Here is a 12,978-nt window from a genome sequence, read left to right on the forward strand (position 1 = left end):
AGAGTATATTAACAGATTACAGACAGATGGATTTTCAGTAGTGGACATTGTTGAAAATGTAAGCAGAAAAGTGACAACGAAATGTAAAACATTGATGATTAATTCAACGTGTTGTTGTTAATCAACGTGTTGATTAATCAAATTGGTTTGTGAAACTATCCTAGGGGCAGCAAATAAAGCAAATCAAATGAGGTAAGAATAACAAGAAAGTTGTACCATGGTGGACAACAGAATGTGAGAATGCAATTAAGTCTCAAAATATTGACTATTGAATATATAAGGTTGCAAGGTAGTATAAGGAGAACAATGAGAAGTGCAGAGAAACATTGTGCTTCAATAGGAAGGGAAACAGACATAGATGAAGTATGCAATTAATCTACAGCTGTGGCAGATGAGAAAGCAGACATGTTGGCATATACCTGTGTAAAGTGCACAGCTCTAAGAGGAAGGGAAGCTACGTTACAGGAACTGAGAATGGGGAACTGATGTTGTAAAATTAGGATATCAATGACCTAATTAATGTCCTGTTCAAAGGCAGAACTGAGTCATGCTCTCAGGAAAAGCTCAGATATATGATGATAAATCAGCTCAGTGAATCATCTAAAAACATTTTACTAGAGCTGCATAAAAGCAAACATGTCAAATATCAAATAATGGGGAGAATGATAAATGGAATATTAATTGATAGCATTACAGTGGGTTTAGGATGTGTGACCTTTGAGAGCAGCTATATGCTCTGACACCAGTTTATCTTGAATCAGCTTGAAACACAACCATTCGGACAGCAGACCAGATGTTCTGATAGAAATTCAGCAAACATTGTTCAGAATTCATACTAAGCATAACATTTGCATGGATAGCAGCTCATATAGGAATCATAAGAAATGAAACTGCAGATACATGTGCAATGGAAGCTAAAAGAATGAATCATATTGACATAACAGTACCCTTGAGTAAAACAGAAGTAAAGATCATGATCAAGCATAATTAAAAAATCAATGTGGCAAAAGCAGTGGGAAGAAGAAAGAACGGGATGGCATTACAGAATTTAAAGGAAAGTGTGATGAGAAGGACAGAAAGATGACACAGAGAACAATCATATCAAAGCTATGTTTTGGTCACACAGGACTCAATAGCACTTTATTTGAAGGAAACATAATACAGGGTGTGTAAATGTTGTGACCAAGAGCAGACTGTGGAACACGAGAGAAGGGAGTTCATACAGAACCTTAAAGAAATTAAGTTGAGTTTTGATTTAAGAGGCTTTTTACAAACAAGTTTTAAGTGAGACATATTATCAAGCCTTGCTACAGTATCTCAGGAGAGCGAACTTGATAGAGAGAGAATTACCCAAATGTGTTTATTTATTTAGGTTATTATTATCATTATATATATATATTTTTCGTTCTCAGAATTAGTAAATAGAAATCAGACTCCCGGTCCACACCAGGTGGTGGCGGTAATGTGCCAAGATGTTGTTTGCAAACCGCCAGAAAACGTCAAGAAGAAGAAGAAGTAGAACCAGAAAAAAAACGCAACTCCATGCGAGCTGCCGTTAAAACGAAAAGAAGAAGAATACGAAGAATGCTTTGCGGAAGTGTATGAAAATCGGAGTCATATGACCAGGTAGGCAGCTGGAGAACTTGCTAGCTGGATATGGATAAAATTCTTCGGATGCGGTGACTTGCATCGACAACGAACACGGTAAAACTACCAGTCTCCTCCAAAATGTTAATTAAACAGAGATAATATGTGTGGCCTTATGTGTCTGTACTAGAACGAGTGTGAGCTGCCAAACACTGATGTTGAACAGTTAACGTTGACGGTAGCAGCAATGCTAAAATATGACAAGTCAGGTGCTTGTTTCACGCTACGTTAACAGCTGAAATGATGAACTGACGCCAGCGCCAAGTGAGTAATTTAACTGTTGAAATTAATGTATTTCCTGAATGTTGTATCTGAATGTGTCCTCAGATGGAGGAGATCAAGGTGTCTCCAGACTATAATTGGTTCAGAAGCACAGTGCCGCTAAAGAGAGTAAGTACCTCCTGATTTCTTATCTGTGATGGTGGGGTATATCACTGGGCCGCTTTTTTTGTGCAGACAACTAGCACACAGACGCACATTTTTTTTTCTTCATTATTTAAATTCCCCTTTTATTCAGAAAGTTTTTCTAAAAATCGGACTACCACAGTCCATGAAATAAAAGCTGCATCTTTTCAAAGTTACTGTCATGGTTTTTACATGGCAGCTTTAAGATAAGGCATTTACTGAGACACCTCTCTCAGAGTTGGATGGCAAAGATGACAGCGCCTCCTCAGATCCTTGCTGATTAGCGAGGCTTGCAGTAACAGTTAATATATATGGCTGCAGACGTGGGTCTTGTCCCAGTAAGTTATTTAAATCCGACATGTGCACTGCAATATCTGTTGTAAAAAATACTCTGCAAGTTTTGTTTTTTTTTGTTTTTTTTTATCACTCGCATATGATCTCTGCCTCCTTCCAACATAAGTAATGTCAGCCTAGCGTCTGCCCACAATTCAAAGCATTGGAACAAGGTCGCAATGTAACTTTATTGTCCAGCTGAGGCCAGACAATCACAAATCAAGACTAGCTGCAGACTCTGATTATGCTCTGTCTCTTCATCGACGCAGAATCTTCCACATCAAATTAAATTGAATAAATTTTATTTATACAGCCCAAAATCAAAATCACATTGCTTCAGTGGGCTTCACAAACTTTACAATGAACGACATTCTCTGTCCTTAGACCATTGATTTGAGTGAGGAAGGACTTGCCATATTTAGGAAAAAACACAAAAACTTTTAACAGGAGGGGAAAAAAGATAGAAGAAACCTCGGGATAAACCACAGGGGAGCGATCCCTCTACCAGGGCGGATATATCAGAGGGAAGAGGCATCAGATTTTACAGAAATACAGATATAAGAAGATAGTGAAACAGAGGAGAGCAATGATCCAGTGGTGCCCAGGGTGTGACGATCTATATCTGTCAATATGTGAGGCAGCAGGATCTAGTAGAGGTTGATGTTACCATGGACCTGTATTCCATCAGAAGAGAGCCTGAATGAAAAGAAAGGAGGAGGAGGAGGTTACAGAGAGTGGACAGTGAGCGAGCAATACAGCTTGCAGCTTGAGGGAAAAGAAAACAAAAAAAAGGTTAGAAAAATACAATATTAATCACAATAAACAGATTTTTTTGTCAGTGGGACAATGTGATTTCTACGTACACATTCCGATGCATCTTACAATCGAGTAATTTACTCACATGAAGTGTTACAACAGGGCATTACATGACAGGTCCAAAACACTCACTCAGAAAGTGCTAACTATACACATATTGACAGTAGCCAAAGGTCGCCTTCTGTGTGAAAGTTACTGAGGCGGAATGGTGGGGGGGGAACTTTCATTTCACCTCCCATCTCTCAGTGGAGGTAGTAACGAAGACACAATAGAGGCCAGACATTGTTTGTGTGAACTGGTAAGCCAACAGCGCAGAAAAGGTGTTCTAATGATATTGATGAAATGAGCGTCCCGCAACCAGGGGATTTAAGTAAAGATGATGTCTGGAAACTGGGGAGACCAAGTTTCGCAAACTCCTTCATGCAGAGAATGACATGTATGTATGTATGTATGTATGTATGTATGTATGTATGTATGTATGTATGTATTGTGTGTTTTCATGATTGTGTTACATAAAAGGCATTTGAACCCTCATGCTGTCTATTTGATATTGTAAAAGACCTTTACTAGATGTTATGATGTTGATGTTGGCTGTAGCGATTAAATTAAATATGAATCAGAGTTACAAGTTAACAGATTAGTACCTTTTTTATGAGACTGAATTAAAGAATTCTTCTTCTTCAAAGGTGATGCTCCCAAGGTTATGGAAACTAGATATTATTGTGTCATATAATTGATAATTATACTTTATGATCATTGCTATTTACAGCCCTATAAATGTTGTGTGAAACCCCAACGTGTTCATCATTTGATTATAGTCTACTAGGCAACTTTAATATTAACGTTTAATCTGTTCTCAGCATGGCACGTGACAAAAACAAATGAAGGCAGAATGTCATTAAGGAATCCGGTTAGAACTGCGCCTTACCAGGCAATACAAAAACAGTGAAGGACAGAAATCTCGATCACAAATTTTATCATATAACCTGTTACAAAAGTTATGATGTTAAGAAATATTTGCAGAGCCCTGCTCCCACTATAGCTTTGTGCGTCACACCTCTTTTAGTCTAGGGTGCTTAAGACCTTCTGCCAATGATACAACTGTGTATCCTCTCTCATAGTTTGTCTCCTCAAGCAGCATTTTAGGAATTGAGTCATCTTTGACTATAACATGCTGAGATTAATTGAACCCTGTATTTCCCCCCTGCTGTCTGTTTGAAAGCCAGTTGGAGAGGTGACTTTAGGGCCATGATGTGTTTTACTCACCTTGTGTTTTTGTATTCACCAGATTATTGTCGATGATGATGACAGTAAGGTGTGGTCGCTGTATGACGCTGGTCCAAAAAGCATCAGGTGTCCCATCATCTTCCTGCCTCCGGTCAGTGGGACAGCTGAGGTGTTCTTTCAGCAGGTGTTGGCTCTGACAGGCTGGGGCTACAGAGTCATCTCGGTGAGCTGGTCACCACAAACACACTGTAGCTTAACATTATTTTCTATTTTTCACAGCCTCTTATTAGAGCTGCATCTACTCAGTATAGTGTAATAGAAATCATGTGTGGTTTATTTTCTCTCTTTGTTTTGTTTATAAAAAGACTGAAAATGGTGTCTATATAAGTCCATCTTCAGCAGCCCAAGATTCCACATTCAAATGTCTTGTTTTTCCAACCAGTCAGTCCAAAATCCAGAGATATTCAGTTTACTGAGATAGAAAACAGAGGAAATTCTTAAGATCTGACAAACTGGAGAAGTTGACACCAAAGGATGAGTGAAACTTTGGCTAAATAAATATCTAAAAAGAGTAACCAATAATCAAAATGTTTCTAGATTGATTTTGTTGTCTGTTGACGAATCTATGAATCGACATTCATTTCAGCATTATGACCAACTCTTATTTAATGATGAGTCAACAGATATTTACATGTCAGATATGTATATAATATAACTTGTCCTGAAGGTCATTTTTTTGTTTGGGCCAGTAAAACAGTTTGTGAAGAACTGTCGCTTCATGTGTGAATGTGACATTTTTTTTTATTCAGCTCATAAAACACTGACTCATGTCACAGAAACCCAGATAAGAGCTGAATGGTTAAACATGGTAACGTGTAGCAAAATAATGAACTAGTCTGAATGGTTTCCAGCTGCAGTATCCGGTGTACTGGGACCTCGTTGAGTTCTGTGATGGCTTCAGGAAACTCCTCGATCACCTGCAGTTGGATAAAGTAAGTCTGTGGTTTCCTCCTGTTACAGAGCTGATTCTTCTTTCTGACGGCCGCGTGAAGACAAAAGCTGATTGTTGGGTCAGCAGTTAAAGGAAAAATGTGCAATGTCTTATGTGGATATCCTGACCAGTGTTAATGGTTAATGTTGTCACTTGAGGCAACAATATCCCCAGTGTGTGGTGTTATGAGAGAAAGTTGGGTTATTAGAGTTTCCTGTTTGCACAGCCTGGCTACATGTACCAGGATGCATTGCGTGCAACCTGCTGACACCTAATACTTCTTAAAACTACCAAGCACATGGTGGTGAGCATTTCAAACAGGGCTGTGTACAAAAAGGCTTTTGAAATAAAAAAGTGTCAGTAAAGAGGAGGAAAAGAAAGAATGTGATGAGAATATCTTAAGTTTTTTTTTTTTTAATTATTTTTATCATACTATATAGGCTGTAGAGTTTTTTGTATAAACAAATGAAATAATTTGGCATTCTCAAAGTCACTCTGAAGCGGACGCAGGTTATTCTGTTGGCGCTCGGATGCTGCTGGTGCGAGTCTGTGAGCTGTCTGTAATTCTTGGGTTACGGTTCTCATCAGTTCAGCGTCTCCTCCTCTCGTCTCCTCCTCTGCAGCAGGTTTGGTAGTCAGAGAGGTGACCTGCTGCAGCTTTACCACCAGACTGGACTGATAGTCATCTGTTGGAGCTTCAGACCTGTGCGCAGTCGGAGATGCTGCTTAGGCTCTTTGCGCTTTCAATGTGCCTCTTTGTCTTCCGCGCTTGACGTGCCCTCTTTGACCACAACACTTGTTTAGCTTTGGTCTTATACTGACGACTAAGGCACAGACGATCAGTGCTTCTTTCTGGTGGAACTTAGTTCTTTGAATTAAGTTGCTTTGTGTTTATTTATTACAGTAAGCTTCTGTGTGTGTTTTAACCCTAACCCTAACCCTAACCCTAACCCTCATATGTTTTGAGACAGTAAACTGTACGCCGACGTATTTTCTAAATATATTTGAAAAATTGCGTTAGACGCAGTGGCTTCAGTGTCTCTGCTCTGTATTCAGGGTCGGCTATGTAGCAAAGCAGAACTAGATTGTCGTGACTAGACTGTCGTGATCTTGTGAATCCAGCTGCCTTGAATCCTGGTTGTGTACATTTGGCAGTAGGACTGCTTACCACCTTCAAACATGGTAGAGCGCATCTCTTGCATGCTATTGAGTTTTGCCACTTTGAGTCTTTTGTTGAGCGTTGTTCCATATGCTGCAGTTGTTTTTTGCATGCAAGTTCCAAATAAAAGACAAAGTAAACAAATGTGATGAAGTAGGGTATGTCTATTTTTGAAGAATTTCTTATTAGGGCTGTCAGTAACGTGGGAACATCATCTAATCAGGCTTTTTTTGCACTGTCTCCTCATCTAATTATGATCTCTGACCCTGAACCTTTAGGTCCATCTGTTCGGGGCATCTCTGGGTGGATTCTTGGCTCAGAAGTTTGCAGAGAGTACACACAAGTCTCCCAGAGTACACTCACTGATACTGTGTAATTCATTCAGTGATACCTCCATCTTCAATCAGACATGGACAGCAAACAGGTGATGTTTGATCGTCCCAGCAAAGATTCTCCTCCGAATGTCATCATTCATTATTAACGTTTTCCATGTTCCTGCTCAACAGTTTCTGGTTGATGCCAGCTTTCATGTTGAAGAAGATTGTTCTGGGGAACTTTGCTAAGGGACCTGTGGACTCTAAAATGGCTGACGCGATCGACTTCATGGTTGACAGGGTGGGTAGACGTGTGTTACTTTGATATGTCTCTTCATGTGTCAGTCTCTATTGCTATGTGTTTGCTGGCACCAGAAAGGTTCTTGAGACATTAAACCAGATTATGCAAACTGTGGACATTACATTTCCACAGTCCTCTCTCTCTTTTTTTCTTAATAAAATTGGCGATGCTGCGCTCAAGCAGGATCTCAGGATCATCACCATCATTCTTGTGACAAATGCACTCATTGTAGGTCACTTTTGGGCTGACACTTCATATCCAGATCCACTCAGAGTAAAGCATATAAGCAGAGAAAAACTCTGTCCTCTTTGGAAAACAAAGTAATATGTTTCTATTTTCTATTATATTTTTGTTCTGATCTATTCAGATCAAGTCACACCTCTGTGAATAAAGCATGAAAAGTAGAGCTTACGTGATTATGTCAGCACAACAACTGTAACGAGCATTGAGCATATTTAACCACTGACGCAAGCATTGCTGAACAATGATTCAGGATTATCATTCCTGTAGACGGGAAAGAAAAGCTGTATCCTGTGTCCTGTATCAGTGAGTGTTGCACTGTAACATTATAGTGTAAAAGGTCATTTGATAAAAATATGCTAGTAAATATGAGACAAACAACATTTGGAAGATCCATGTTGATACAGAGTAGGTATTCCATATGAATCCATATTTATTATCTGTATTTAAAAAAAAATAAATAAAAAATTGCTGTTAATTTTGCACTACATCATATAAATATGTATATATGTCCATTTCTTCCCTTTTTAATTGTATTGCTTATTTTTGCTATTGTTCCTGTTATTGTAATATGTTTCTGTTTTTTGTAATATTATGTCGCTGCTGTGACAAACAAATTTCTCCGTCTGCGGGACATTAAAGGATTTCTGATTCTGATTCTGAAATAAAACTTATGAATGGACCGAATATGAATGGACCGTTCATTATACAGAGACAGAGACAGGGAGCGTGCTGCAGACTGTGACCCAATGTTATATATTCCTCTTTCAGTTGACGTAAAGTTATTAGTCTGATTAATACATGTAAGTTAATTGTAGTTTAGGTTTGTTGCGTTATAACAGCGAGCACCAGCAGTTGTGGTCAAAAGTTTGCATACACTTGTGAAGAAGATGTACTGGTGCATCTCAAAAAAATGTGAATATCATGGGAAATAAATCTTTTTCTTTCCATGATATATTAGAAAAAAACATATGTATTTTAGATTCATTACATGAAGTGCAATATTTCAGACCTTTTTTTGAAATACAGAAATAACAACCTTCTGAAAAGTATGTTGATTTATTCCATCAATACTTAATACAGAGTAATACAACAGTCAGGAAACCAGTTACTAGTAGTCTATGCACTGTGAGCTGGCGCCAAGACGACTAGAAATCAGCTGATTTGCTCGATGGCGGTATTGTCACACAGTAGAAATGCAATGAATAAAACAAAGACTTTAAACTTATTTTAAGGGGTGCTGCAAAGGTAGAAGAATTTAATGTTCAGTCAGTTTGGGATGCAGGCAGATTTACGATCCCTATCATCATTATCTGCCAGGATCCCCAGTAAAGAAAAGGGGGGTTTTCAGACTCCCATGTGTTTGTGTCAGGGCTGTTGCAGAAAGAGGATTCACACTGGAGTGTTACTTATAGTCCATTTGATGTCGATGTCCTCAGCCACTAAACAAAAAGTCAATACCGATGAAAGATTAGGTCTGATTATTCCCAACAGTAGACCAGACTCCATCTCTGTCCTGTGGGGTGTAATTTGCCGTTTTGGCCCCAGTAATCTTACCAGGTGTCAGTCTTTACTCAGCTTGAGGTATTAAGCTCGTACTTCCTTGGGAGTGGACAAGCTGTCCAGTCTGGATGGCATCATTAATGATAGTTGTGTGGAGGAATCAGTTTGTTTGAAAAGAAACTGAGTGTGCCTAAGATAACCTTGTTGTGGAATGTTACTTTGCTGAGCTGTGTTTGCTGCATATGTAATATTCTAACATTCTGAGATACTGGATTTTTGATTTTCGTGAGCTGTAATCTGTAGTCATTAAAATTAAAACAAAAAAAGGCTTAAACTCTTTACAAGTGTATGTAAACTTGTGACCACAATTGTACCTCCACTCCACAGCTTGTCAGCTGTACATCCAAGGTAAACAGACAAGAGGAAAGAAAGTAGCTAGTATAGACTCACACTAAGCTGAATTAAGTGCTTGATAATGAGTTGAAGTAAAATTTGTTTGGTTTTTTTTCAATGCCCACAGCCATGTCGACACTGGTTATACATAAGAAGGGGTTTGCTAATTTAACATTAACAATATGGTAACCCAACCTGAAAATACCAGTCTTTGTCTGGTCAGAGCTGGCCATGTTTCACACCTACTTTTCAGCTTGAGCCGTCTCTAGTGTTTGAAACTTGAAGCGCTTGAAACTAAACGCTATCAGTATACAGCTATCTGTGTAAAGATTAGAGAGGAGGAGAAACCTGACTGTGTGACTTTCAAATATAATGTTAGAATCAGGTTTGTCGGGGTTGAATAAGTGAGTATTTCTTGTCTATTTCACTGAAAAGTTGCTAAATCAGTGTCACCAAGTTGGCACAAATTTCACATTTAATTTTGATTTTGTATATTATTTTTCAATGGAACTTTTTTCCAGCGCCAGATATTTGTTTTTTACAAACTTTTACAAATACAAATGTTTCGATGCCAGTGTTCACATTCGTTTAACTTAGTTTTAATTCATATTTACCCTGCTTAGCAATGGAAGCAGATATTGCCAGAATTGCAATAAACATAACAATCTTATGATCCATTTGTATGATGACAAGCATGTCCAGATTTTGTATTTGCTTTACTGAAATTCCCCAAATATATAACTTACAGAATTTGAATTGAATTTAAATAATGAATGAAAGTCAGTCATATTTTTTAAGCAGATGTGCCCCTTTGTTCTTTAATTGCCAGTTTGTGTTGTCTTTATGTTTTGGTGTTTTAAATGTTAACCTCTGCCCTCCTTGTGTTGTATGTCCTGCAGTTGGAGAGTCTGAACCAAAGTGAGTTAGCGTCACGGCTAACGCTCAACTGTCAAAACTCTTACGTGGAGCCACACAAAATAAAGGATGTTGTTGTGACCATTATAGATGTAAGTGTTAAACCTTCCTTTCCCATTGGGTATACCAGTATGACTTTTATGTATATTTCTACCACGATAATTCAGTCATGTTTTCTCTGTGAATGGTGTGGAGGTGTTTGATCAGAGTGCTTTGTCACTGGAAGCAAAGGAGGAGATGTATAAGTTGTATCCAAACGCGAGACGAGCTCATCTGAAAACGGGAGGAAACTTCCCATACCTGTGCAGAAGTGCTGAAGTCAACCTCTACATACAGGTACACACTTTTACTAACACATCATGCTGGTTCTGCCTTATCAGCTGCTGCCTGTAGATGGAGTTGGAGATGGAGCATATTGGAAACAATGACTGCTGATGAGTTTTAAGCAGTAGTAGTATTAGTAGGTCTCGTGACTTAATGATACTTAAAATACTACTTCCCTTTATGTCCAGACACATGCCAACTATGATTGTGTCTACTAACAAATATTGTCTCGCGAAAGCCTGATATATATTATCTTGCTGAACATTGCCTGTAAGTATCACAAAATGTGTTATGCCAAAGAGCTTATTTTCTGCAATATTAAAAAAAATTCTAACAGAAAAATCCCATCTATCTTTAAATTAGTTTTATTTCTTTATTTTTAATTATTATTATTATTATTATTATTATTATTATTATTATTATTATTTATTTATTTATTTTTTTTTTTTTACAAAAAAATAACACAACTGACAAATGAATTTGTACAAACAAACAAAAAAAAAATCCCAGACAAAAACCGAAAAGCACAGACTGAACAGAAGCACAGGATTATCTATTAACCTTAGTAACTTAACAGGAATAGAACACGAGTTTGCTGCCCCCTTCAAAATGATTGTTACACTCATCAGTCCAGTCTTTGGACATTTTAACCAATTCAAAGGCAATACAGTAAAACTCCACATTGGGCAGGGAATGCCCACCTTTACTTTTTGTAGTGTAAAATTTCTGGAAGGTTTTCGCCCACTCCATAAATAATCTATAATAATTTGATTGTAAAGGTTGTTAAAGGGGTGAAAAATAGCCCTTCGGCTTTTTGTCAAGGGGACCTGCATCACTGCTTACAGGGGCTATGACCGGGGTTCTTGTTCTGGATCAAATAAACGGAGAAAATATGTTCTAGTTTTCCCTCTGACGTGTGATGGATGTATAACTTTACTTGTTTTTAAAGTAATGTTTAGCTGATGCCAAATGATGCATTGGCTGCCATTAGCTCACTCTGTTTAGCTCATTAGCTGACTCTCCCTGCTGGGTTATCATTTTATTTTTGGTGCATTTTATGGCATATTTATTTATGTATTGGGCCTTATTTCTATATATTTTTGTCATTTCTTTCTGATTGTGACAGCTTCCATACCTGTAGCTGACCTGTAGTTCTTACAGGTAACACAAACCAGTTCACAAAAAGACGGGTCATTGATGCTGCACTGATGAATGAGCATTTCCAACTCAATAATATCGCCGTATTTTGTGTCTGATGTGACGTGATTTTTAACAGCTTTGTCTTTAGGTGTTTTTATGATTCTGCTTGTTGTTTATGTAGATTCACTTGCGGCAGTTCCATGGAACTAGATACGCTGCCATCAGTCCTGCCATGGTGAGTACTGAGGAGCTGGAGGTGCAGGAGTCTCACCTGAGCAGTAACCAGGACTCTGACGACAACCGCTGAGACGTCGTTTACCTGCAGGCTGTCTCGTCTGACCATTTCTAACAATTTGTTAAACTCTTCTCCTGAACGCATCTTTTCACTGGCCCTTCAAGATTTTCTATGGAGTTCAACAGCCAGTTCAACAGAGAATATTTTTATTTGACAGATGAAGCAATATTTTGATAATGACTTGTACATAAATTGCTGCTTTGCTTAAAAACATACAACACCCTGCCTTATTTAGAACGAATCTGATAATTGTTGCACTTAAAAACCGTCTGAACTGTTTGCCTCATATTTTCATTTGTGTATATTATGTTGACACATCTAGCAGTGAAAAGGCTTCCTGTTAACAGAAAGATGGATGCACGGGTTATGGAGAGAGATATCTGAAAGGATTTCTGTAATGCAAAGCAATGACGTTACAATTGTTTCTTTTTTGAAATTCACGTTATTTCCTCTCATGTGACGGTGTTTGAAACACTGCTGTGCAGGAAGATGACATGTGAGAAAAGTGCTGTTTTTATGAGCTGAAAGTTGTACCAAATATGTTTACGTGTCACTTGATGTTTTCTTTAACATGTTATGATTTGCTGCATATTAACAGTTGAATTGAAAATTAAATGAAAACTAGAAAACAATGTATTTTCTGAAGACAATGTGTGGATTGTGGTCTGCTGTGAATCGTGCAGCCAAAGATGTCTTTAGTGGTACACTTTTAACAAAGTCCTGTGCTCATAGTGTAGAGCACGGGATGCCTGTAGCAGCTAGTGGAATATTGCACCAGCTGAATCTTCCATGAGCAGAAAGGATGCATGGTAATCCAGGAAATGAACTCAAAAACGTCTTCTATTTACCACTCCAAGGGTGCAGTTGTGCAATCAGGGAAATAAGGATATAACAATAACAATATAAATGTTCAAATATCCACATTAACACAAATTACAAGTAAGGTACTGTGAATATTGGCTGCAGTACAAATAT

The 12,978-nt window shown here is 38.1% G+C and overlaps 1 protein-coding gene across 2 annotated transcripts; it reads left to right on the plus strand.

The window, feature by feature from the left end:
- The first annotated feature begins 1,531 nt into the window (after positions 1 to 1,531).
- Positions 1,532 to 12,707, plus strand: spg21 (SPG21 abhydrolase domain containing, maspardin). Of its 2 annotated transcripts, none has more exons than XM_037095461.1 (9): positions 1,532 to 1,626; positions 1,975 to 2,037; positions 4,490 to 4,651; positions 5,340 to 5,420; positions 6,857 to 7,002; positions 7,085 to 7,193; positions 10,229 to 10,336; positions 10,440 to 10,580; positions 11,890 to 12,707. In XM_037095461.1, exons 2-9 carry the CDS (start codon positions 1,975 to 1,977, stop codon positions 12,013 to 12,015), a joined length of 936 nt encoding a protein of 311 aa, XP_036951356.1. In that variant the 5' UTR covers positions 1,532 to 1,626; the 3' UTR covers positions 12,016 to 12,707. The 2 variants fall into 2 exon arrangements, with proteins under 2 accessions (XP_036951356.1, XP_036951355.1); XM_037095460.1 differs by having other exon boundaries at positions 1,545 to 1,704.
- Positions 12,708 to 12,978: the final 271 nt, after the last annotated feature.

Source organism: Acanthopagrus latus, chromosome 4 (assembly GCF_904848185.1).
Source record: "Acanthopagrus latus isolate v.2019 chromosome 4, fAcaLat1.1, whole genome shotgun sequence".
In the NCBI taxonomy this organism is placed as follows: domain Eukaryota; kingdom Metazoa; phylum Chordata; class Actinopteri; order Spariformes; family Sparidae; genus Acanthopagrus; species Acanthopagrus latus.